The sequence below is a fragment of the Prionailurus viverrinus genome, chromosome A2 (assembly GCF_022837055.1).
Source record: "Prionailurus viverrinus isolate Anna chromosome A2, UM_Priviv_1.0, whole genome shotgun sequence".
NCBI lineage: Eukaryota > Metazoa > Chordata > Mammalia > Carnivora > Felidae > Prionailurus > Prionailurus viverrinus.
The window spans coordinates 156,831,317-156,858,841 of record NC_062562.1 but is presented as its reverse complement, the minus strand read 5'-3'; the positions used below and the strand labels follow the sequence as shown (position 1 = coordinate 156,858,841).

At 43.3% G+C, this 27,525-nt stretch overlaps 1 protein-coding gene across 7 annotated transcripts in view; it reads right to left on the bottom strand.

Annotated features, from left to right (window-relative positions):
- The window catches only part of MGAM (maltase-glucoamylase), a 224,283-nt gene that overhangs the window by 88,905 nt on the left and 107,853 nt on the right, over positions 1-27,525 (bottom strand). For 5 of the 7 annotated variants that reach the window (XR_007146932.1, XR_007146931.1, XM_047833086.1 and 2 more), the window contains 2 exons: positions 5,046-5,172; positions 3,137-3,231 (listed from right to left, as the gene is read on the bottom strand). Coding sequence is in view for 5 of the 7 variants with exons in the window: in XM_047833086.1 (XP_047689042.1) it covers positions 3,137-3,231; positions 5,046-5,172 (222 nt within the window). In the remaining 2 variants the exon portion in view is untranslated. Of the gene's footprint in view, positions 1-3,136; positions 3,232-5,045; positions 5,173-6,827; positions 6,846-25,121; positions 25,237-27,525 lie in introns of those variants that run through there. The other 2 variants (XM_047833064.1, XM_047833079.1) reach the window with 2 other exon arrangements.

Here is a 27,525-nt window from a genome sequence, read left to right as displayed (position 1 = left end):
CTTCTGCTAGTCTGGTGTCATATTCATAATTTCATAATTTCTTTCCTCCATACAGCCATATACTTCCCTTTAATTTGTACATTATACAAATACATCATTATCCATAGACTCAGCCTGTCAACAACAGTGCAGAGCGGCATATCGTCACGAGGATACTTAAAACATGCAACAAAATACCAAAGATATACCTCCTATGAAAAAACAGATCATTGAAAATACTCCCAGAGCATTTTTCTCCAGCTGAGCTAAAGAGGAGTGGGCCAAGGAATGAACGCCAAGGTCATGGATTATTTTGGTTGAGCACAATATATAGAAAAAGGCAAAGTTCGTTTTATTGAGCTATAATCTTGATACCCCAGAATTTGTTAAAAGTTTTTATAACAAAACACCAAAGAAACATTCCTGAGGCAGTAATGACACCCAAAGTTCAAGAACCAATGACAAGCTGGGGTGTTGTGGGAGAGGGAACGGACTTAGGAGGCCTTCGTCTTCTAGTGGGCTTCCGAGCAATGAGGCTTCTAGCACAGTGTAACGGGGTCGAGTGAATGGGTGTGGGTCAACTTTCTGCGAACCTAGTGTGCCAAACATCCTGCTTAGGTGCAGCCTATCTAGCTCACAACTTCCCATTCCTATGAACAAAGCAGCACATTCATGGTCCTCTCTCATCAAGCTCTACTCTACCTTCCAGTCTCAGGCATTATCTTCTCCCTGGCACCCACCCCGTATCTTGGCTATACTGGACCATTTGATATGCCACGTGTGTGCCCCACAATTTCCTCTTCCGTTACTTTGTTTACATGCCTCTTCTATCTCGAATTCACTTTGCCTTCCTCCCACGTGTGTCAAAATCTTACTCATCTTTAATTCCATATTGTCACCTTCTCCTTTATAATAATCTCTCCTATTCCGTGGTCTTCATCATATTTCTTTTGTATCTTATGATCTGTTGTTTTATATTCCAGTTATTTATTTACACGGCTTCTCTCTTTGACAAGAATGTATGAGAAGAAAAATATTTAGTTTAATTGAACCTATCACCCAAATGCTGAACTTTATGACACGTGGCCCTCTACCAGAGTGCTCTGGTTCTTCTTTATCTCTGATATCTTCTTTTTCCTTTATTCCTGCATTTTACATTTTTTTCTTTGTTTCTCATGACATGATTCCATTCAGCCTGAAGTGGTTCGTGGCTCCCAGCTGCTGTGTATCATGTCAAAACTCAACTTCCTCTATCTGAGTTCCAAGGTGTTCTAAAATTTAAATCAGCCTTTTCTGTTCAGCTTCATTTCTTCCTACTCCCAGCAGGCAACTCTCTTCACTAATCCAAGAGAAGGTCAAGGTCATTTCAGCCAGGGAAAGATGCCAGATGAAGGGGACTGAACACTATGATAGTCTTGGTAAGGGAGGTTGGCCTAACTGGAATTATTTCCTACCTTAGCAGGCTTGCTGTCCACGCTGCTGCCCTTCAGTGCTGTGACAGCTGGGCAGAACATTGCATTGTTCTGTCCAGGGGATCTCTTGATCCTGAGCTATCTACCAGATTGGATCTCTCTCTTGCCTTCAACACAGCATCTGGACTTCCTGACTAGTTTTATCCCATCACTCCGCTCCAATCTTAGACATCTTCTCTAGGCCAAGCTACTTATCCGGCTCTGATTCCCTTCTCTGCCTTAACTTCCCACTCCCCTCAACCCCAGTCCATCACATCTTATGGCTGATCTCGTCGGTTTCTATGCTGTGTTGCTTCTCACTGACTCAGCATCTACGCCCAGTCAGTCAACACCAAAGGCTAAAGTTGTAACAATTCCCACTTTCCATAGTTCCCTTGTATGTGACTTTGCCATGTTATAGGCTGAATTATGTTGCCAAAAAAGACACGTTGGAGTCCTGATCCTTACTACTTCATCTTGTGACCTTATTTGGAAATAGGATTGTTGCGGATGTAATTAGTTAAGGTGAGATCATATTGGAGTAGATTAAGCCCTTAATCCAATATGCCAAGTATTTTTGAAACGGGAAATTTGAGCACAGACACACACACAGGGAGAAGCCATGTGAAGACAGAGACAGAATTGGAGTGATGTAGCTACAAGCCAAGGAATGCTAAGGATTGACCACCACCACCAGAGGCTAGGAGAGAGGCACGGACAGCTTTTTCCTGAGAGCCCTCAAAAGGAACCAACCTTGCCAGCATCTTGACTTGGGACTTCTAGCCTCCAGAAGTGTGAGAGAAAAAAAATAGAAAAGAAAAATGTCTTTTGGTACTAGGACCTTCAGATAAACCAAAACAGCCATTCTCAAGAGCATCACAGATTATCCCAGTGTACAAACAACAGGATGGCTGGACAGACACACGTGAGAGTGCCACATGCCCAGGCATCACATGCAGTGGTCATCCTGTGTCCGATACAAATGTGCCGTTTGACATCAGTGGACTTCACTCAGATGGCTGCATTTGGCTTTCATTCATTCTCAATGTGAAAAGCAACTGACGCAGTGTATACAATGAATTTTATAATCATAATATTCAACAGGACTTCAGCAGATGATCAAGAAATACTGCCCCAAGGTAAATACCGAGATGCCAGCACTATCTTACCCTGGTATTTGTTTTCAGCCATCCCAAACATGGCTCTTAAAACTTGGTCCTTATTTTAAATAATGTTTTACGCATGTGTATGACTTTTTATTGTAGATCCTAGAAAGCCTTTTGGAATCATGACAGGAGAAAGAGAGACAGAGGAAAGGCGAGAAACAGAGGCAGTAAGAGAGAGAGAACCAGTGACCAAAGTAATGCTGCCCAGAAAAAAGACAAATCTATTTTTAGTATAAATAAGTCCCAAATCTTGCATGGGACATCCTTATACTAAAAACGCATTCATGGGTTATCTGAAATTCATATGTAACTTAATCTGTCAACACAAAGGAATTTTCTAGCTCTTCCTCTCCCAAAGCTGTACGGCCATACAAGCATGGATACAGGATTCGTTTGTCTGAGGCACCAGTAGCTACAATGTAAGCAATTCTCTGGGAGCAACACACAGATAACGAACAAACAAAACAACAAAAATAAACAACAGCAGAAACTACCCACTGGCATAAACTCATAAGTGCAAACAAGATCCATAATTCAAACCTTTGTTGGTGGCTGGTCAGGGATGCAGTTTATCCGTTCCACTTCACTGACCACTGGGCACTCAGCAGAACCCGGAGTGGTACTCGTCCCAGGATCTGGGATGTCCCACAAACAAACATAAAATGACCATCAGACAGACCTAATATCACAGGCATTCAGAATTGTCACAGTTCTCAACGCCTCCAATGGTATGAACTCCGCTACTGATTGGGCTTCACGCCGATGTCCTTGAAATGTACACTTTCACTTTAGAAAGCTTCATTTTTGTTCTAGCTGACTGTATTTACTAAGAACCAAATCCACCTTCTGCAGTCTGGGGGTCAGGAGACTATAGCTTGTGGGCCAAATCAGGTCACAGCCTGATTTTTAAATAAAGTATTGCTGGAACACAGCCACACCCATTTTTTAATGTATCATCTCTATCTGCTTTTGTGCTACCATGGCAAAATTAAGTAGTTTTGGCAGAGACCGTATGGCCTGCAAAATCTAAAGTATTAAGTACCTGCCCCTGAACAGAAACATCTGCAGACTGCTCTGGTCCTTTATTTTCACCCCCCAGCGGCTGGTTCATAATAGGTTTGCACACAGGACATGTCCAGTGTATGTGGTTGTCTTGAATGTCACTGCCCTAATCATCATAACCTCAATTCTGGTGGCTCAGTCAATGGGCGTTCATTCCCTCAACATAGAATACTTCTGAGTGGTGACATACTTCTGTAAATATAAAAGCCTCCTATGACAAAAAATGTAAAGGGAGGCCACCAATCTAAAAACTGGCAGTTAGGATCTGCCCAAGCGCCTTGATTCAGATTTAAAACTCAGTCAAATAAAAAAAGACACACTTACTGCATTCTAAAATAAGGAAGTGAGATTTATTTAGGTCACTACAATGTTAATAAGGACATTAAGGGGCGCCTGGGTGGCGCAGTCGGTTAAGCGTCCGACTTCAGCCAGGTCACGATCTCGCGGTCCATGAGTTCGAGCCCCGCGTTGGGCTCTGGGCTGATGGCTCAGAGCCTGGAGCCTGTTTCCGATTCTGTGTCTCCTTCTCTCTCTGACCCTCCCCCGTTCATGCTCTGTCTCTTTCTGTCCCAAAAATAAATAAACGTTGAATAAGGACATTAAGACAAAACAGTGAGGCTTTCCATTAGCTTTCATTTCTTTTCCAATTCAAAAGTGGTGGATTAAGAGAACTCCATTGTGCCAGTTTCTGCATAAGGATTTTGGTTCCATCTTCGAGATCATAGGATCTTAAGAGTTGAGCAACCTTTGAGATCATTTGCTCTAACTCCCCACAAAAGTAGAAATTGTCAGGGCTGGGATGGACGTAGGAGGGGCAGAGAAGTCTTCTAGCCACAGACTAACCTTTCATCACTTGGTTCATAGAAGCTGTTCCTAGATGAACCACTCAGCACACTCCAGCCCCTCTTTCAGAGTAAGACAGCTCAACAAACTTTTAATTAAATAACTCTGGTAGTTGTTATTTTTTAAAGAACAGAACTTTGGCCTAAAATATTTTAATTGATTATATACTTACCCAATTGCCTTGCACATAAGGGGTAATTAGTTAATAAGGGTTGATTAATATTGTTAACAAAGGTAGAATTATTCAATGCAATTCAGTAAATTTATTTCAAGAGTCAGCTGTGGAATCCTGCACTGCGTTAACTGGGAAATAAAAGTATCACCTTAGGCCTACAGAGAATACCTAAGTGGCTGCCACAGTTTCAGTCAGGGACTCACCGAGGCACATATCACATCCCCCTCCCCCCACACACACACAAACTCACACACTCACACATACTCACACCAGTGTATAGGAGAGCATCACTTCCCTGCCATTTATGAGGTTACTGCTCTGACAAGGGCAACGAAGGCACAGAGGGAGAACACCAGAGTTCCTTGTTACCTTTAGATTCTGAAGAATCCATGGCTGAAAGCACGAACAGAGGAATAGTGATGATAAACACCACAAGCAGAAGAACACTGAGCATAAGCTCCAAACTCGTGAAATATTTCAACTTCTTTCTTGCCATCTACAAAAATAAGGAGGGGGGGAATTTAAGATTTGAGTTTTATTTAATATAGAGCTGGTAATTTTTTAATGGCAAAGCTCAAATCTAAATCTAACATAAATAATATGAGTAACTCATAAACCCTTATGGATGTACCCATCAGCTGGATTAAAAATGACCAATTCAGGGGCGCCTGGGTGGCTCAGTTGGTTAAGTGTCTGACTTCAGCTCAGGTCATGATCTCCCAGTTCATGGAGTTTAAGCCCCACATCAGGCTCTGTGCTGACAGCTCTGAGCCTGGAACCTACTTCGGATTCTGTGTCTCCCTCTCTCTCTCTGCCCCTCCCCCACTCATGCTCTGTCTCTCTCTGTCTCAAAAATAAATAAATGTTTAAAAAAATGATCAAATCATGGCCAATCTCATTTTGTCTTTATTTCCAGTTACTTCTCTCCCTAACTCAGGATTATTTTGAAGCAAATCTTACTTAGATGGCTTTTAATCTGAAAATATCTAAGTATTGGGGCACCTGGCTGGCTCAGTTGGTGGCACATGAGACTCTTGATCTCGGCATTGTGAGTTTGAGCCCCATGATGGGTGTAGAGATTACTTAAAAATTTTTCTTTAATATTTAAGCATTACAAATAAATTTCATGAAAGCCAAATAACTTACTGTTGTTATACCAAAAATATTTTAAAAATAATTCCTTAATCAGCAAATATCTAGTCAATGTTGAAATTTCCTTCCTTGTGTGATATTTTATAATTTGTTCTACTTTCATCAGGATGCAAGCAAGATTTATATATTGTAACTGGTTTGTGTCTGTTAAACATTTTTTAATCAACAGGTTTGTTCTGTTGATTTCCCCACAATCTGGATTTTGTAGATTGCATCTGTAAACTAACATGTTTCTCTACTCTTATATTTCCTGTAAATTAATGATCAGATTTAGAGTTTTGACCAGATACAGGTTTGATTTTCTGGCAAGAATGGCTCACAGCAGGAGACACACAAAATCTAGCAGATTCTCCTTTTGTCATATTAATAGCCATTGGCGAGCATTTCTTAGATCCATTATTCGATTAGTTGTGACAGCGATACTATAATTCTACCATTCTTTATGTACTGGATAAAATATTACTGTAGAGAGAAATTTCCCCTCATCTATTACTTGGACCATAAAGGTACAGTGCATAAAGGAGAGGTAGTATCAACATTTGACTCTATTTCCTGGATTTCAGAAGGAGTTGTTGCCCTAGCAACCTCCAAAGAGGACCAGTGAGAATATTTGTCCAATATTTTTATGAACTCATGGATTGAAACACATCTATACTAACACATTGATATTATTATCATTAATGCTCATTTTGCCTCATCTTTACCCAGTGGGAGTCTCTTCAAGTCGGTTCCTGGTAGTCTTTAATAGTTTCCTTGTCTCTGTTATGACTGATGACCTAGGCTTATTTTGCACATTTCCTGCCCCCAGTCTCAAATCAAATGTCTCTGAAGAGGCTTTGTTCTTTTCAGTGGGAACAATATTTAGAAACCACAGTTTGGATGAGAGCTGTCGAATTCTACAACTGCATATAACTGATGGGTCATCCTGACCAGGTGGCTATCTCTGAATTCCCAGGGAGAATGGTCAATTTCAAACAAATACAGAAAGAACACATTTACCTATGCCTAAAGTTGTTATAAATCCTCACTAGGGATTAAAATATTTTGCCCAGTTTAAAGAAGATGTTCAGCATTTGGAATCTCTGGGGTTAAGGCCTAGATACCTGATTTAAAAAAAAAAAACAAAAAAAACTCCACAGATAATTCTGATATGCAAGTATGTTTCAGAAACAGTGACCTTATTATAGGCTTATAAACTGTAATAAACACATTTTATTAGGCAAACTATATTAAGAAATGGTGTCCATGAAGTTAAAAACCAGAAGTGGAGCCAATAGCTACTCAAGCCCCTTCGTTTTATGCATAAATAAACGAAGGCACAGTAAGCAAAGCGCCTTGTTCAGAGTCACATGGTCAAGGACTAGAACCAAATTTTCCAAACAGCTTAATGTAGTTCTCTGTGGCTACTGTACCTATCCTGGCAGCTCTTGGTGGGTCCCTCACGAATAGAATATTCTTGAGCTTACCACAACCTCGATCTTCAAAACTCACTTCAACCTATTCCTGTCTCCTTCTTCCAATCCACTCTTGATCTCCATCAGATTTGATTCAAGGTACTGCCTTCCAGACCATAAAGGACTTGATACCTATCAACTGATGGCCACTATAAGCTGTCTTGGAACTGAGTGTCCCTCTCCTCAATACATCTAACTTCCAGAACTTCCTACCAGAGAACTTCCCGCACAGATGGTACCCTCCCTCTGTGGAGTCTGAGGCAACAGCTTGTGATCCCCAGTTCAGTGCTTCCTACCAAACAAACTACATGCTGGAGACAACCATGAAGCTGGTCTTGTTGGGGCGCTAAATATGGACAGTATTTTAAGTCGAAGTTTGTGTCTTAAATCCATTATCCTTCATCTTCAGAGGTCAAGCATAAAGTGGGCTTGAAATATCCTCTCACTAATAAGGGAGGACTAGGCAAAGTCATCCTCACTCATTCAACCTTGTCATACCAGGGGAAGATAAAGGGAGACCTGTGCCCTGAGAGCAGCTGAACTGCTCTCGGGATGGATACTGACGCCATCGGTCCAGATATGGAGCCCAGCAACATGGCAAATGTCCTAATAAAACATAAAATACCACCTACCCTATGACCCAGCAGTAGCACTGCTAGGAATTTACCCAAGGGATACAGGAGTACTGATACATAGGGGCACTTGTACCCCAATGTTTATAGCAGCACTTTCAACAACACCAAAATTATGGAAAGAGCCTAAATGTCCATCAACTGATGAATGGATAAAGAAATTGTGGTTTATATACACAATGGAGTACTATGTGGCAATGACAAAGAATGAAATATGGCCCTTTGTAGCAACGTGTACGGAACTGGAGAGTGTTATGTTAAGTGAAATAAGCCATACAGAGAAAGACAGACACCATATGTGTTCACTCTTATGTGGATCCTGAGAAAATTAACAGGAACCCATGGGGGAGGGGAAGAAAAAAAAAAAGAGAGAGGTTAGAGTGGGAGAGAGCCAAAGCATAAGAGACTCTTAAAAAATGAGAAAAAACTGAGGGCTGATGGGGGGGGGGGGGGGGTGGGAGGGAGGGGAGGCTGGGTGATGGGTATTGAAGAGGGCATCTTTTGGGATGAGCACTGGGTGTTGTATGGAAACCAATTTGACAATAAATTTCATATATTTAAAAAATAATAATAAAAATAAATAATAAATAAATAATAAATAATAAATAAAATACCACATTCCTAAGAGTGAGTATGTTGACAACGAAACAGGAACTAAAGGAAGGAAGAACTCGTAGCTGTTAAAGCAGGAACCACCGTGACTGGCACTGTCACTGGGTCTCTGAGCAGGTTCCCTTAGACCAGAAACGCACAGACCACGTTTAAGGTTTTTTCCTGACATGGAGCTAAACACCATGTGCATGTTCAGATGAGGATTATGCCTTGCAGGCAGTCCTTTCTAGAAATTTCCCTCGGTGCCTCCATTGTGGGACTTTGTCCCTTGTGAAGGACAATTTTCATTCTGGCTTGAGCTGTGGCACTACCCTCCATCAGTAGCAAGGAACATAACTCCCCGGTCACCCACTCCACGTTCTTCCCAGGGTTACCCCAGATGCTACTGCATTTACCACCTCCTTCTTCTGACCCGCTACTACCATTCTCTTGTTATTCTCTCTTGAACATTAACTAAGTCGTATCTTTTGGCCACTTGTGTAAAATTCCAATGGCATTTTATTAGATAATGTTTGCTGTCTTTGAAAGGGAAAGCTTGACATTTCATGCCATTAGCTGAGCTAAGTTTTGAGAACCACAGCAATATCCTATCTGTTGACCTAAGATAGCAACATCCTACTCAGGATGTTGCATTCTATATTTGCAACAATACTGACACATGAGAATGACCAGGCTAATTTTCTATTTTACCAGTGAAAGAAGGACTGGGGTCTATGTGTTTAAATGACACACTCCCAAGGCTCAGGACAAGTCCACGGCACAATTAGGGATCCTGACTTCCACCTTAAGGATTGTCCTTATGACCTCACTGCCTCTTAGGTAAAGGGCACACTCTGTCTTTCACATTTTGGGTGAGAATGTACATCTATAGACACAGATACAGCACTGCTTCAAAAGCATGAGAAACTCTGTAGAGCCATACTATAATGCAGAAATGTGTCACTCAACAGACAGTGCAGCTGATGAGTTACAATCAATACATCAAGCAGAATGGAAAAAGAAATTTCCCTGTAAGATCCTACATAGAAGCAGGGAACAAATCCATTGTCACATTGGATGGTGTGATAGAATAATTTCTATAATGAGTTTCATTAATCTAACTAGTTTCTTGTATCCCCTTAAGTTATAGGAATGAATTGCTCCATGTGCAAGGCCAGCAGTTTTGAGGCTTCATGAGTTTGTAATGGCTGCCGTTACTTACAAGATGAAATGGTATCATCTGTAGTCTAAATCTTTTTTTTAGGTTTATGTATTTACTTTGAGAGAGAGAGAGTAAGTAGGAGACGGGCAGAGAGGGAGGGAAAGAGAGAGCATCCCAAGCACTGACAGTGCCTGAACCCAAAAACCATGAGATCCTGACCTGAACCAAAGTCGGATGCTTAACTGACTGAGCCCCCCAGGCGCCCCTATAGTCTAACTCTTAATAATCACTCTAGCTAAGGTTTTGGGGCTTCTATATTCCAGGTATTTTCCAAACATTACTAGTCATCTTTATAATCCTGAAATACAGGTATTATTCATCTCTATTTTATGAGCAAGAAACAGAGGTCAGAAAGGTATAAAACTTATCAGCAGTGATAAACAGTAGAGCTGAAATTCACTCTAAGTCTATACTCCAAAGGCATGCTTCTCTTCATGACTACAGCAAAACCCACACCCTCCCCCAACCCTATCTTCTACACTTACAAGAATCGTGTTTCTTCAGTTCAAACAACATCTCTTCTGGGACTTAAAATTAACCCTCCCTCCCTCTCTTGCTCCCAAGCAATCTATCTGTATCTATACTCATAACTCTGAGGACAATCTGTCTTCCTCTCCTAAGTTTTAAGCTGCTAGAGGCCAGTGAGTGAGAATATCTCACCCCTCCCTGAGTTATCTGTCTCAGCCTGACAGTCAGAGATACTGACTCCCTGGTTCTGTTGACAGGTTGCGGGGGGGTGGGGGGCACTGGTAGAGAGTCCAGGACTGGGCCATTCTCCTGTTGAGAGTTGCCTCTTTTGGGAATCCAGAGCCCTTTCAGTTAGCCTAATGATGCCACCATCATTTTCTCTGTGCTCTATGATGAGGAAAATGTTGGGAAGAATTCCACAGTGCCTCATGGGATGCCCCTGGCAGGTGATCTAAATGAGTATTTGCTGATTCAGGAGCAAGACTGAGTGGAAACAACACTATAAGATGCTCTATATCACAGGTGCACTTCAGGGACCTCATTCCTCTTTCCTGAGGGATAAGGGAGGGACAAAATGAGAAACCATGTGCCTTCATCCCAGGAATCTTGCCAGTAACCACAGGAATCCAAATGAAAAAAAGAAAAAGAAAGAAATGGATATAAAAAATAATATAAATTGGAATGCAGTTATTTATTTTACAAGAGGATCCAAGTCAAGGTTTCTTTTAATCAACCATTTTTGAAGTATTAAGGAGAGGTAATCATTATCTCTAGGGAGATTTTTTTCAGAATATACAGCCATTCCCTCTCCATATGACCTTTGTAACTATTTTTTCATATGAATAACAGCCTTCATATGAGTTGTAAACATAAAAAAGAAATAGCTGGAAACCATCTCTTTATAAGGAGAACATACATTAGTAAATCCACTTTCTGGAAGATAATGCTCTTCACAGCCCGTTTATTAAGTCCAACCATAGCTGAACACTGGTTATACCCCTCTGCTGCTCTATCCTCCCTACTCTTAGCTCAGGGCCCAGTGATCTCTCTGTGTGGAACTGCCTCCAACTCTACAGACCCCTTTCCTCAGGCTGATTATGAGCTGAGATAGTCTCTGCTCTGTTATACCCAGCACAACAGTCATGTCTGCTTTTCTTTTCCATTTTGTTACAGACTCATTTCATTTGGTACATCTTTATAAGAATATCAGTGGAAGTTTGGAAAGGAAAACAGGTAAAGTCATATGATCCGTCTACCATCTTAAACCTTTCTGGGTAGGTTTTAAAAGTTCCCCAAATGAGTTTGATATTCAGTTCCCTCTACTACTGTTTTAAAATCACGTTGGGAATTTTGAGTTGATCAGTGTATTTAATAATATCATATGACACTATCTTATAGGGTGGGAGGAGGAATGGCAGGTATACATTGAGGACAGTGAAAAATGGGACAAATATTAAGTTGGAGACTGTAAAAACAAAAAACCAAATAACACATTTGGAGGGAGTCTTAGGGGATGGATGGTCCCTTGTGAAATTATCAACCCCATCAAAACACCCCGAGTATGTCAATGTACCCTCTCTACCCCCAGCTCATTTGTGGTCAAGCACGTAAGTTTTCCGAAGGTGTTCTTCCCAAAGGGGTGTCTACTTCCTTAGACACACCCTTTTCTTCTCCTTTTCTTCCTCAAAGTGTGAGCTCCCAGGGCATAAAAATTATGCCTGCTTCTTCCTCTTTATTTCCTTAAGTATCTACTGGTAGAATCTGCATAATCAATACTTATTGATCAATAATATTTTACTCTCTGGTTGATTACTCTGCTAAATATTTCATTAGTATTTTCCTTCATCTTATCCCCAAGTTCTCCTTCTCAGAACAAAGAACATGCTAAATAGGGCATGAGAATACTGGAGCTTGACTTCCTGCCCTACCATTTCTTGCTGTCATAGTCAAAAGAATTTCCCTAATACTCCTGAGTCTTGGTTTTCTTTGAAATTTTTTTTGATGCTAATTTATTTTTGAAGGAGAGAGAGACAGAGTGTGAGTAGGGGAGCGGCAGAAAGAGAGGGAGACCCGGAATCCAAAGCCAGCTCCAGGCTCTGAGCTGTCAGCACAGAATCCGATGTGGGGCTCAAACCCACAAACTGTGAGATCATGACCTGAGCTGAAGTCGGATGCTTAAGTGACTGAGCCACCCAGGTGCCCCTTGAGTCTTGGTTTTCTTATCTGTAAAAAGTGAAACTAACAATACCTATTGTAATTATTACCTATCATCACTTTCTTATTGTGAAAATCAAATAAAAACACTTCACATTTCAAAGCATTACATGTCATTATGTTATTATTTGCCTTAGAGCAGATAGTGGGTGCTGGGTAAGAAGCAGGATGTTCTTAAGACATACGTTCACTCCACTTTCAGTGAGTGTGGCAGCGCATCTCACTCGGTGTTTCACGAAATGGCAGATGTGTGTTCCTGGCTCCTGTCTTTATGAACCCTTTCTGATCTACCCTCCTAGCTGCTAAGCGCTTTAGAGCCTCACGTGTTGGGTGAATCACTCATTACCTGAGACACAGGTGCACAAAGTCAGGAGGAAACAATGGGAGGCAAAGTGTCAGTCTTGTCTGTTCAAGACCCACTTTCTGTACCCACATCCACAGCTCCTCTCCCACGCTGTCTTGTAAATCATGCTAGCTTCACTCAAAAAGCACAGCCCGGTTCTTCTTCCCTCAGGCCTCAATCTAACGCTCCCAGCTTGGGAATCTGAAACTTACTGTTTCATTCTGCATTGTAGCCTCGTTCTCTACCCAATCAGTGTGTCCCCATGCAAGCTCCACATTCTCCATGGTCCTTCACCCAAGGGTTAAATGACAAGAGGATTCTCTTCCTATACACTGATGAGAAATTGCTCTTTATTGGGGCGACTGGGTGGCTTGGTCGGTTAAGCGTCCGACTTCAGCTCAGGTCATGATTTCATGGTTTGCAAGTTTGGGTCCCGAGTCAGGCTCTGTACTGACAGCACGGAGCCTGGAGCCTACTTTGGATTCTGTGTTTCCCTCTCTCTCTACCCCTCCCTCACTCAAGGTCTGTCTGTCTGTCTGTCTGTCTCTCTCTCTCAAAACAAAAATAAACATTAAAAAAATAAAAAGAAATTGTTCTTTGTCAATATAATGCCCTCTTACTTTGTGAAAGGAAATGTAGCGGCTGTACCTTTCCCTATGAGGATGAGTTTGGTTTTCTAAACTAAATTACCCAACTCCAATCTTTCTTACCTGTTCTGTCCCCAATACCTCATACTCCCAAAGGCCTTATAAGGTATCCCGTAATATTAATTTTACATATAAAATTCCATAAAAATTAATAACCTTCCATGCCTGATATAATGAAGTTGGCTAGTGAGGTAAAGAGTGATCTCATGTTCACTGGCAAGGACAGGAGTTATCAGAACGCCTATCTGAGTGGTTGTGTCTTCTTCCCTTTGATGGTTGCTAGTAGCTGTGAGATAGGAGATTGCTTATGTTAGGTTTCTCCAATGTTTATAAACGCACTATGTGAGACACTATGAAGTGAAAGGTACCCACACATTGTACCCACAGTCAAACCATAAACACCATATACTTAATGAAGATTTGACAAAAACTATTAAAACCACATACAATCTGGAATTTCCTTTGTACACATTTAGCCCACACATACACTTGCACATCGAGATAAGATCAAGGTTTTTCACTGCGGCTGATACGAAACATATATAACAGCAAAAGACTGAGAATAGTGTAAATATCCATAGACAGGAGTGAGTAAAGTGTTGCAATAAAATAAAAATCATTATTTTTCAAAATTATGATATGGTAGGTTTTTAAATTTTTTTTAATGTTTATTTCTGAGAAAGAGACAGACAGAGAGTGAATGGGGGAGGGCAGAGGGGGAGACACAGAATCTGCAGCAGGCTGAGCTGTCAGCACAGAGCCCAAAGGGGAGCTTGAACTCATGAACCGCGAGATCATGGGGGAGCTTGAACTCATGAACCTCGAGATCATGACTGGAGCCAGTCAGGTGCTTAACTGACTGAGCCACCCAGGTGCCCCTGATATGGTGGTTTTTAAAAAAAGTCCACATATTCTTTGATATTCCTCCCTTCAGACAGGGAGTCAAATCCCCTGTCCCTCACTCTTTGAGAGTAGGCTGGACTCAGTGACTCACTTCTAACAAACAGAATGTGGCGGAAGGAATGGTGTGTGACTCCCAAGGCTAGGTTATAAAAGGCACTACAGCTTCTTCCTTTCTATTTCTCTTGGATCATTTCCTTGCTCTCTTTCTTGGTTCGTTTCTTGGAGAAGCCAGCTTCCACATCATAGTGACACTCAAGGAGGCCTATGAGAAGGTCAAACAACCAGCGAGAAACTGAGGCCATTAGCCAATAGCCAAGGGAGGGCGTCATCTCAGAAGTGGGTTCTCCAGGCCGAGTCAAGCCTTCAAATGACTACAGCCCCTGGCAACATCTTGGCCACAATTTCATGAGACATCTTGACCCAGAACCACCTAGCTAAGCTGCTCCTGCATTTCTAACCCATAGAAACTGTGAAATAAAAAAATATTTCTTGTTTTGAGCTGTGAAATTTGGGAGTAATTTACTATGCAGCAATAGATAATTAATAGGCATGGATAATAAGACTTCTTGAATAATGTATCATTTGCATTTAAAAAAATCTTTCTGCCTCTTATCAAAAGTCTTTTTGTGTCATATATTTAAGTATGGTTACCTGTTCTATGGAACAATGATAATAATTTTTTTAATATTTGTTTATTTTGAGAGAGAGAGAGGAGAGGAGGGAGAGAGGGAGAGAGAGAGAGAGAGAGAGAGAGAGAGAGGGAGGGAGAGAATCCCAAGCAGGCTCCACTCTGTCAGTGTAAAGCCTGAAGCAGGTCTCCATTCCATGAGTCATGAGATCATGAACTTAGGTGAAATCAACAGTCGGATACTTAAGCAACTGAGCCACCCAGGCACCCCTAGAACAACAATAATTATTTTCTCCCTGTAGAAGAGAAACATTTCCTTAAACCTGATTGAAAAAAAAACCTTCAGCATCTTCTAGCTGACATTACTTTCTGAATCACAGGGATCTTGATGGTGAAATCTACAATCGAATTTAGGAATGCAACTTAGGAAAACAAAACCGAGACAAATGGCAAAAGGCAAATACAGTAAGAGAGTAATTTAAATTGCTTTCAATTGCTTTTAAAAGAAAAATGTTTAAAAAAACCTGTTATTTGGCAGTCTGTCATCAATCTTTAAATATTTTATTCCACATAACAAAAATTGTGCAATTTGATAACGATAAAAATAACTAATGATGATTGAGTGAATGTGCTAAAAGGTTACATAATTTTTTGCATGAAATCCTCACGACAACTCCAAGTTAATTATTGTGACAGCCCCACTTTCAGATGAGGAAATTAAAATTTCAGCAAGGTCGAATAATTTGCCTGATGTCACACAGCTGATAACAAGCAAAGTCTCAATTTCAACACTGGCCTTTGGACTCCACAGCCAGAATTTTCAACCATTACTCTGTAGTCTAAGTTATAATGCCCCATGTTGTACACCAGCTCAGGCTTTTTGTGAGATTGCAGTTTTATCAGACAGTATCTGGGTCATTAACTAAGTACTCAGGATGTGCACGGTACAAGGCTAAATACTTCCATGCATTATTTCCATCAGTCCTCACAACCACTTTACGAGAAGGGACTGTAATTATCTCCAGGTTACCAATAGTTAACTGAGCTTGATAGAAGTTACGGTGCCCAAGGTCCAGCACTCAGAGCTCAGCTTCAAACCAGGGAGTCTGAATCCAAATGTCATGCAATGCAGGAAACTTCTGTATTTCTGAATAATTAAGGCTGCTAAATTAAGAGGAGGTACATGAGAGATAGCTGTGTCCTTCCCCAGATAATCATGGGGTTGGAAGCTTTATGGAGAGAAAAGGAAACAAAAATTCTGCAACATTTCAGTCCCCACAGCACCTGGGGGATTCAAAAGTGCTTTTGTAAGCATCCATAGAAGTCAATTCACTTTAAGGGTGTGGCCCACAGCACTCTGTTGAGTTCTCCATGAGACTAAGAACGAGCGGCTGATGCACACTTTCCATAATTATTCATCATTGAGTTATCAATGCTATGTCTTTGGGGGAAGGCTAGATCCGATTGCAGTGTATTTATTCACTCCTCAATTATTTATTAAGCTCCCACAATGTGCCAAGCATTCTTCCAGGAGCTGGTTCTACAACAACAAACACAACAGATAAATCTTCTTGTCCTCATGGGACTTATGCTCTTGTGGTTAGAAAAAGATGCAATAAACAAAACAAGTGCACCTGTCATCTAGGTCAGGCTGTGGTAAGTGCAGTGGAGAAGGGGGAAGATAAGGAAGGTGGGGGTGAGGGTTGCACTTTCAATTAGACTGCTCATGGAGGAGCTCACTTGCAAAGACCAAACGATTACTGTACGTAAACTGTGCAGACTCCAACAGTCATTTTTTCCTCTTGAATTAAAATGGTTATATTAGGTGCCTGGGTGGCTTAGTCAGTTAAGCATCTGACTTCGGCTCAGGTCATGATATTATGGCTCATGAGTTTGAGCCCCACACCTGGCTCTCTGCTCTTAGCAAAGTGCCTGTTTCAGATCCACTGTCTCTCTCTCTCTCTCTCTCTCTCTCTCTCTCTCTGTCCCTCCTCTGCTCTCTCTCTTTCTCAAAAATAAATAAACATTTCAAAAATAAAATAAAATAAACTGGTTATGTGAATAGTTGCCAAAGGTCATTTTCCTGGTACTGTTATAACTATTTAGGTAAAGCAGGTAGATTAAACCAGGTAGGGGCCTGAACTATTGAAATAGCTATCAAAAGTAATTCCAGAAAACTGGATAATCTATTGTCATATTTTCTAAATACAGTGTCTGTATTTGCATATGATGATCTAAGCCTTTCTTTTAAAAATCCTTTGATAACACAAGGCAAGAGATTGAGTGGAAAAGAGAGGGTTAGTTTTATAGAGACTGAGAATTTTCAAACAGGAGCCCAGCCAGTCATGGCTATTCCTCAAAATTTCTGGGCAAAACTTACTGGGTTGGTTCATTGTCTCCCAGCTACTGTCTAACCCCTCCGGGCCTCAGTTTCCCCGTCTGAACCACAAAGGGATCATCTCTAGAAGACAGGTATGGCCTACCATGACCCCAGCACCAGGGTGGGCAAAGGCTTTTCTGCCTCGTCACCTTCTGCAGCTAACTCCTGAACCCACTTTAAATGGAAACTGTCTTCTTCCAAGTCCACCAGCTCACGGGTATTCCACGCTTATGGAGCAGTTTGTAAAGTAACTTTATCAGCTCATCAAAGCTCATTTTACAAGGGAATGGTTGACAACAAAAACATCACTGACATCGCGTGTCTAAGCATGAGTGAAATAGTGATGAGCTGTCTTAAAAGTGGGGTAAAGGACAGAATGTCCTTGCGCATCATGTGGTCACTGATACACGTTGGCCCTGCCCAGCACAACAAACCACAGGCCCCTCCCCTTTCACTCCCACCCGGCCCAGCACACGTGCACTCACTGTTCTGCAACATGACATCAGAGCAATAGCCAGTGTGGACAGCGGGAGGTCCCTTTGGCACATGAAGGCCACGGTCCGGACCCCATATCAGGGACCACTGGTAGCCTTTTCTAGTGAGCCCATGCAACTGATCTTGGCCTCCTTCTCTTTCCCCAACAGAAACTCTTCCTTCCCACCTCAGTAACCAGGAAATGCCCACATGGGTCTAGCACCAGTGAGGACCCAGCTTCCTTCAGGCTTTACCAGAGAGAGACCATCAGCAACAAGTTGCCGCCTTCCCCTTCCCTCAGCACTTCGTTCTGTTTCACACAAGGCTGCCAGTGCAGGCCCTGTGTCTTCCCCTCCGTGCCCTCCTCTCTGACTCCACAGGAAGTCTCTCACACTCCCCACAGCCCCTCGCACGCCAACGCCTGCCCATGCCCCTGTAATTCACATACTACCTGGACTCTTCCCTAGAATAATTCTTTATTCCATCACTGAGGCACCCAACTCATGGAGGTAGCAATAGATTTCTCAATTTCCTGACCACAATGGACTCTCCAATTACCACCGCTCAACCACAACTCAGCATCCTTCCATAAGGAATGTCCTGACGGACTCTATTCTAACCCCTCTGCCTCCCTTCCCCCACCTCACCTCCTGAATCAGGAAGAACTGCTACCTCGAGTATTTGTTCTTTAATCACCCTCCCCTAAATGCACACACACAACACACACATGCACAAAGGCTTAGCTACAGTAGGGCTTGTAGACCCAGCCTTGGTCCAGAAGAAGGCACACACATGCACGCAAGCACACACACACACACACACACACACACACACACACATACACACACAGAGCAAGAAAAAAAATTAAATGAGTTGAACCTTGTTTTCAGTGTGTGTTTGTGTAATTATGTTTGCTGTGTAGTTCTGTGTTTCATCAGTGGCAAGGACGGTCTGACTAAAGGAGATCAGCACCAGTCCACACACACTTGCACACACACATCTAGAGCCACAAATAAACACACCGCTCACAAACATACCTCATCACTTCCTACCACTGTCGCCACTCTCCTGAAGGACGGCCTAGTAAGAGAAACAGGGAGCACAGTCCACAGAGTGCAGTCACAGCCCTGCTGAGCGGTTACTGTGTCCACGCCAATGGGTTTCAAATGCAGATGAGTGCCCAGCTTTCATTCTCAAGATCAGATTTGCTAGTTAATTAGTAATCATGGTCTTCCTCCGAGAACATCCCTAAGAACCTGGAGGAAGACGTGATCGCCCTGACCCTCTCTGACCCCTCCAGGTGCCGTATGTACATTCAGAGGTGAGCACGTTCAGGCGCCTCGCGAGGGAACACAGACCGACGCAACCAGTAGATGATAAAAAGCAAAACAGAAACCATCTCAGTGTCCCATTGACATTTACTAACACAACCTTCTGATCTGTGATTTGAAGGAAATAATTTTGAAAATGTTTTTAGAATGGTCTTCTCTGGTCTCCAGAAGAGTTGTCCGCAAGCATTTTTATGCTATGGAGATCCTTTGACAGTCTGGTGCCTCCGGGAACCTCTCTTAAAATTACATTCTTATTTTTTTATTTTTTAAAAATGTTTATTTATGTATTTTGAAGGGGGGAGGGGAAGAGAGAGAGGGAGAGAGAGGATCCCAAGCAGGCTCCACGCTGTCAGTGCAGAGCCTGACTCGAGGCTCGATCCCACGACCCTGGGATTGTGACTTTAGCTGAAATCGAGTTGGATGCTTAACCGATTAAGGCACTCAGGCGTCCCTAAAATTATATTTTCAAAAGCATGAGACAAAATACATGAGGATACAAAGAAAACAGATTTGATTGAATTAGTTACTAAATTTTTTTTTTAATTTTTAATGTTTATTTTTGAGAGACACAGAGAGAGAGAGAGAGAGAGAGCAGGGGAAGGGCAGAGAGAGAGAGGGAGACACAGAATCTGAAGCAGGTTCCAGGCTGTCAGCACAGAGCCCGATGCGGGGCTCGAACTCACAAACCATGAGATCATGACCTGAGACGAAGTCAGACACTCAACAGACTGAGCCACCCAGACACCCCGAGGATTTTTTTTAATTGCAATATAACAATGCATGTGTTTCTTTAATGATATATTAGCTAACAAATCTAGTAAGAGGACTAACAGTGATAAGTATAAGTAGTATCTTGAGATTATCTTCAAAATATGATACAAAAGTAACTCCAGGGGCACCTGGGTGGCGCAGTTGGTTAAGCGTCCGACTTCAGCCAGGTCACGATCTCGCGGTCCGTGAGTTTGAGCCCCGCGTCGGGCTCTGGGCTGATGGCTCAGAGCCTGGAGCCTGTTTCCGATTCTGTGTCTCCCTCTCTCTCTGCCCCTCCCCCGTTCATGCTCTGTCTCTCTCTGTCCCAAAAATAAATAAATGTTCAAAAAAAAAAAAAGAAAAGAAAAAAAAAAGTAACTACAGCTTCTCTTGGAACCAAATTCTTAGGTACCTCTAACACTACTCATGTTTGTGACCTCACTTTATACTTAAAAGACAAATTTTAGCTGGATTTTAGCAAAGAAAAAAATACATAAATATTGCCCCTTCTAAGTTCACTTGCTTTCTGAATTACATCCATGAATTATATCCATGAATCCCAGGATTTTAGAGCGCTGCTCTAAAATTTCCTGGCAGATCCCCCCTCAAATGTGCCCCTCCAAGTGTGACCCATAAGCCTGTTTTTGCCAGTCCCCAAGGAAATAAGTACTAAAATTAGAAGGCTTTGCTGCAATATGACAGAATAATTTTATGTTCTTTGACCCTAATAATTAAAAAATGGAGTGGGTGTTTGTGTATGCCTGGTTTTTCATTTCCTTTCTCTTGTAAGTCATTTGTATCTTAAGTTTACAAAAATCTCAGTCTGTGACATGGTGGAAATAAAAAAAAAATTCTTTTCAGCATAGAGAGTGTAAAAAACCCCACCCAACTGTTATTCCTAGATTCCTAGACAATTAATTGCTTTCATGGACCAGTGAAAATTCAGAAAAATTTGGGCCATTAGACCTAAATCTACAAATTGTGCCTATCACCTGGAAAAGCTAAAGTCATGATTTATTATCATTGCCATTTTATAGGGGACATAGACTACTAAAATGGAATCAATTTACCTTTTTGAACAGTTTACTTACTTGTCCTTATTTTTTTCATCACTGACCACCAGTGCAATGTCAGAAGCCAACGAAGCCTGAAGACCAGATTTTGGGAAACACACACCTACCATATTCCTTTGGCATCACCGAGTCAGAGAATTTAGAGCTAAAAGAGGAAGGGAAGGGAAACTAAGGAGCAAGGAGGCCTGCGGGGCACCAAGGCCTTCTGTCTACATTATGTGGCCGAGATTCACAATGGCCCTGCAGCAGCAAGGGCCTGAAGTGCCATCCGAATGCTTGTCTGCTCAGCGTTAGGGACCAGGTGGGTTGGGGCATCTGGTGTTATGTCTAAGGAACACCAGCTACCGTCCCCGCATTATACAGATGAAGAACCTGGGGCCCAGGAACTTTGTGAGGTTTGCATAAGCGTAGTGACAGAAGGTCCAGATACGACATCGGGCAAACCTGAATTCCAAGCCCAGGTCTGCTTACTGGCTGCAGACACACAGCCGCACAGGCCTCAATGTCCTCAACCTACAGGAAGCTGGAAACGATCCTATTCAGTCACATTAGAAGGAGATAGAGAGACAAATGCTATAATACAAGTAGAAGACTCGGTGTTACCTAATAGCTACTCACTAAGCCAGTCACATTTATTAAGATTATTTTGCATCTTCACAGCCATGACTGGAGCCCAGACCCTGCACTCCCAACCCAAGGCAACCTTCAACTATGCCAATACCTCCTTTGCTCCCAAATCAGGTTTCTGAATGCCGTAGGTACTCACTGATGTTTAAAAAAGAAAACTCATCAAGCACCTACTTGGCACAAGGCCCTGTACTACATACTGACATCTATGTCGTTGCCTGACTGCAACAGTTTAAAAGTTTAGCCCCGGGGCACCTGGGTGGCTCAACGGGTTAAGTGTCCGACTTCAGCTCAGGTCTTGACCTCATAGGCCATGAGCGTGAGCCCCACATCAGGCTCTGCGCTGACAGTGCAGAGCCCCCCTGGGATTCTCTGTCTCCCTCTCTCTGTCCCTCCCCCACTCATGTGCATGTGTGTGTGCACACTCTCTCTCTCCCTCAAAATAAATAAACTATAAAAAATCAAAAATAAAAGTTTAGCCCCTGGATGAGAACAAAAGAGATGATTCAGGCCAGGCTGAGGTACGAGGACCATGGTGCATAGAGGCGTTTGCTGCCCTAGCGACACAGCCTTACCTGGCCTGAGGATGTCAGGAAAACACATCTATTCAGGAGCCATGGAGGACGTGCAGATACAGGGACCATAACGTGATGCCAAAACCTCCTCCCCCCCCCCATTCCCTAGACAGAACCCTTATTTAGACTTTCATCACCTCCTGTCCTTGCTTCCACCCCCTGAAAACACAACACCGACCACTTTCAAAACACAGGTCAATTCGACAGACAGGTGTATGTGTGCTATAAACAAGACACTATCAGAATAGCAGCAACACGCGTGCTTCCTGGATCCTACGCATTATGTTAAAGGGTTCACATGCATGGTTTTTATTTCCTCCTCTTCACTACCCTCTGAAGGAGCAACCGTCATCCCAGTTTCACAGACCAGAAACCTGAGACACACAGAGAGCAACTTGCCCTAACTTATGTAACCAGCAAGAGGTGAATCCGCAATGCAAACCCAGGTGGTCCGCTCCAACCAGCACTAGCACGTGAATGTGAGCGGTGTTCCCGTAACCTCATGGCCAGGAGAATGTAAGAAGTCAAGTGGCTACTGTACAAAAGACAAGACAGCACTGACTAAGTACACCATTGGGAGAGACGAGAAAGAAAGCAGAGGCATGGACAGATGTGAGCGCGCAGGGAAGAAGGAAAGACATTTTGAGCCGAGGGATCGGCATACGCGAGGCTCAGAGGTTAGGAGGAACAGGACTTGTTTTAGAAACCGCAGCAAAAAGATACGGCCAGCAAAGACGGTTGCGGGAGAGTCAGGGACACTAATGGCAAAACACATTGGAGTCGCACTGTGGAGATTCTAGCCTTGAGCCACAGGGAACCATCACAGATAGGAAACTGCCCAGAGCGGTCAGAGCATGAAATAGATTTCTGAGCTCTCTGCCCAGGCCTCAAAATGCTGAAGTATCTGTCCCTTTAAATCTTTGGTCAGAATATTTAGTCCCCCCACACCTCCAAACAGACAAGTTTGCATCTGCAGTGAACTCTGGAAGCTGCACAAGCTGCCTGTCCATTGGCGTGACACAGAAATGGGCAACTCTACCGCCCAGAGATCTAAAGATCAGGAGAGCCGTCAACCACCTGGCCGGTACTGATGAGAACACCTGTCTCTCCCTGTGCTGACCTTCCTGAAACGACACTTGCTTCTGGCTTCTCTCCTAAACCCTAAAATAGCCGGAATCTGTTCCCCAGGATAGATTGCAAACGCCTCTTTCTCCTTAAGGTCACTTGTTCATTCTCGATTCTACCATTCCGATATTTTTTTCAGCATTCACCAATCAGCCTGGCTCACGGCTCTTTCTGCATATGTGGTACAACCTGAAATATCCTTGTCCCCTGTTTTCCTGCTCTTTCCTGTAAACTCTGCTCTTATTGCAAAGCCAAGTTTAAACTCACTTCCCACGAAATTTCTCTAAACACTCAATGCATGTTGATGTATGTTTCCCCTTTTCTGAACTACTCAAGTAACAGTACGTTCAAGAGTATATGGCTCCATGGGGCGCCTGGGTGGCTCAGTCGGTTAAGCATCCCACTTCGGCTCAGGTCATGACCTCGTGGTTTGTGAGTTCGAGCCTGCATCGGGCTTTGTACTGACAGCTCAGAGCCTGGAGCCTGCTTCGCATTCTGTGTCTCCTTCTCTCTCTGCCCCTCTGATGCTCATGCTCTATCTCTCTCAATCTCTCAAAAATACGTAAACATTAAAAAATTAAAGAAAATGCCTCTTTAAAAAAAAAAGTATATGGATCTATTTTATAGACGTGCATACCCCTAAGAGCTCTGAAGAGTGCTAGCCGCTCATCAAGCCCCTACTGGCTGAGTTCCCTCAAAGGCTCCATCAGAGCCAGCCCCTGGTAGGGATGGAGCTAAGAAGAGACAGCTGAGCACCGGTAGTGTGTGTCTCCACCTTCCTAGCACTGAACTCGTTATCAGATTCTCCCTTCCTGGAAGAAAATCCCATAGAAAACAAGATATGCATCCGCTTGTAGTTTGCCAGCAATACACTGGGTGGGTAAGATATCCCTGATAGCTCGTTAATCTGAAACAGTTGCATGCAGTGTTTGACTAGAGATAAGTCATCTCTTGGGGAGTGTTTCCATGTGAAATCTTCAGATGGTGGTTTAGTGGTTCCCCCCATCTGGCGTCCTGGAAAGAGCATAGTGTTTGGAATCAAACTAGCCTGGGCTTGGCTATCAGAGTCTCTACTTACTTGCTATACTCATTTAAGTCCTCTGAAGCCTAGTTACCTAATTCTCTGTAAATTAGAGGGGACAATATGCATGACATGGTATTATTTTGAGCCTAAGCTGAGACAGTCAGCACCTGACATCCAGTGTCAGTTTTCCAGTCTCTCCCTAACTGATCTTTTCTGAAAATAAAGTCAAAGAAAATCTAACATGCAGTGGCATTAGCTTCAATTCTGTTTAGAATTCTTCCTCCTCAGGGCACCTGGGTGGCCTGTCAGTTGAGCTTTGGACTCTTGATTTCAGCTCAGGTCATGATCCCGGGGTCGTGGGATCCCCTGCATTGGGCTCCTGGCTGAGCGTGGAACCTGCTTAGGATTCTCTCTCTCCCTCTCTCTCTCTCTCTCTCTCTCTCTCTCTCTCACACACACACACACACACACACACACACACACTCCCCGCCCTCTCTCTGTGCCCCTCCCCCCTTAAAAAAACAAGAAACAAAATCCTCTTCCTCCAGTCCACCAGCCACCAGGAAGAACCCCACGGGAGGGTTGGGCTGGAAGAGGTGGGCTCTTCCCTCCATGGACCACTGGCTCCCACAAATTCCCAGGGCCCAGGAGGGTGGAGGAAAGCCAGGCCTAGCCCAGAACTTTGTTCTACAGGACCACTGCCCCCCCTGCACACACACGCACACACACGCACACACTAGGGCACTCACTCTCACAAGCACATGCCATCCACACCCTTCCTGTCACAAGTCGTCTCTCATGGTCACTACAGCCCACAAGCTTTAAGTTGTACCTCTTTTGTTGTATTGTCCTTGGTCTTCCTTCTTTTGTTCCAAGTATAAGCTCTTCACAGCAGAGGCTACCCGGGGGGTGGGAAAACTCCTGGTTGGAGTAGGAGTGATTTCTCTGCTCAGAAGTGTTCAGAGGAAAGGTGGGGGCGGTACAAGTGACCAGTGCTGAGCATTACAGCATTTCCTTCCCTTGGGAAATACTCATTAGTCAGCAGTTTGACACACGTGTGCACGCAGGTGTGGGTCCAAGGAGGGCGTTGTTAGGAATAATACGTGACCTATTATTCACGTGTGAGTCGTAAAGCGTCGATTTACATCACGTCGAGTAGTTCTCAGGGCACTTTAAACTGCATTATTTCTTTCATCACAACAAGCCCATGTGATAGGGCAGGTATTTTAATCCCCATGGAAAAAATGAGGAAACAGACATGAAGAAAAATGACTCGGTAAAGGTCACTCAAAGAATGGCACAAACTTGCAGTAATTTCATTTCAATACAGGAGTCCAGGGGCACCTGGGTGGCTCAGTCGGTTAAGTGTCTGACTTCGGCTCAGGTCATGATCTCACAGTTCGTGAGTTCGAGCCCCGTATCGGGCTCTGTGCTGGCAGCTCACAGCCTGGAGCCTGCTTCGGATTCTGTGTCTCCCTCTGTCTCTGCCCCTCCCATCTATCTCTCTCTCAAAAATAATATAAAATAAAATAAATAAAATAATAAATAAACAATACAGGAGTCTGACGTTCACAGGCTCTGAAGTCGGTAAATACTTCAGCAAATACCGAAATTTCTTTTTCAGACTAAATATATATTCGTTCATTCAACCCATTCCAAGTTTATTCTCAACCACATCTCCCAAAGGGGAACATCTCGGATCCTATCAGTTATCAAATTCTACCATCCATACCTTACAGATGGCCACTTCTCCTTAAGCCCAAATATTGTACTAGAGATTCCCATGGTCTCCACCACGGCCCCCCTGCCCCAGGCCCAGAGAACACCTGCCCACACCGGCAAGGGAGCCCAAGCATCACCCTGACCCCCCGGTCACAGCACTGGACAGCTGACCCAACCTGGTCCAGTGGAGTCCCTCTCTCCGAAATTAGGGTTTTAGACACAGAGTCTGAATCATGTTGCACTGGGCGCTAAGTCGGTGGGGGCAGTGTCATGTTATCAAGAGAGAAATGAAAGCTTCACTGAAAACACTTGTTTACCCAGAAGGGGATGGAATAACATGAAGAAAGTGGCAGAAATAAGAGACCACTCAAATCCAAAGAAGGAACGGCAGAGACTCGGTGCCGCAATTTTTCCTATTTCTGTGAAAGCCAAGGTACAACTGAATCTCACCTGATGCTCCCGCTTCTTCGCCAAAATGTCAGCTCGGCTCTTACCACCATCACCTCTTCTACTACCAACCACCACCACCGTCGTCGTCGTCGTCCTTTCTTCCAGAAGGTTTCTGGGCGTTTCCTTGCCTGGCAACCACACAGCCTGCGTTGGGCCTGCTGTGACAGGCTCTTACTTTCTCCCTTTGTTCCGTGTAAATATCTGCACCAAAAATCCCGACCCACTCCAGTCAAAACATACCCTGCTACTATCCATGTGGTTCTGGCTTTTACAACCACTTGTAATAATCACCTTGAAATCTCCACAAAGTCTCTGAATTGTTTGGCATCCCCATAGAGCTGTATTTTTAGATCAGGACACATGCAACCTAGGCTGATGTGGTGATGTGCTGAGAGGTACATAACATGCTTTTCTCGGACATTCCATTTTAGTACAGGAGCACTGGAGAAGAGTAAATAATTTGGATCAGTATTTTGAATTATGAAAAAAGTGACAGGATAAAGTAATAGCATGCAAATTTGCATGATATTTTTTGACACAAAATACTCAGGTCTACAGAAATGTCCCCCTGTGATGAGATCCTAGTAAGTATGCCTCCCCCTTGGCCCTCGCCCCAAGGGAAAACGGGTGAAAAGAAAGCCACGGGAAATGTCTTAAAGGCACTGACAATGTCTTAGAGCTGTGCACAGGCTCTCTCTGTCACTGCTGCCCTCTCTCTGGCTCAGCCTCTATCTCCACATGCTTCCCTCTCTGCTCTGCTCTCCGGGAAGCAACATGCCCACAATGTCCCCCATCTCTGCTAGGTGCCAGTGCCGAACAATATTCTCCTACTTTGTTGTGTTACAGAGCAACAGAACTGGGCTCATTCTCATTTAATGCCCTACAGCTCTATCAGCTTTTACTTAAAACCCCCTCTTCCTTAATTCATTTTAGTGGGCAAAAGTGAAGTTGAAGACGGGCCCAGAGACCCCTCTAAAGGAGTGCCTTCCCCAGGTCCCTGCTGACGAAAGTCATCTTATATATGTCCTGAATCACCAGATCCCATGGTGGTACCAGCTTCCGAG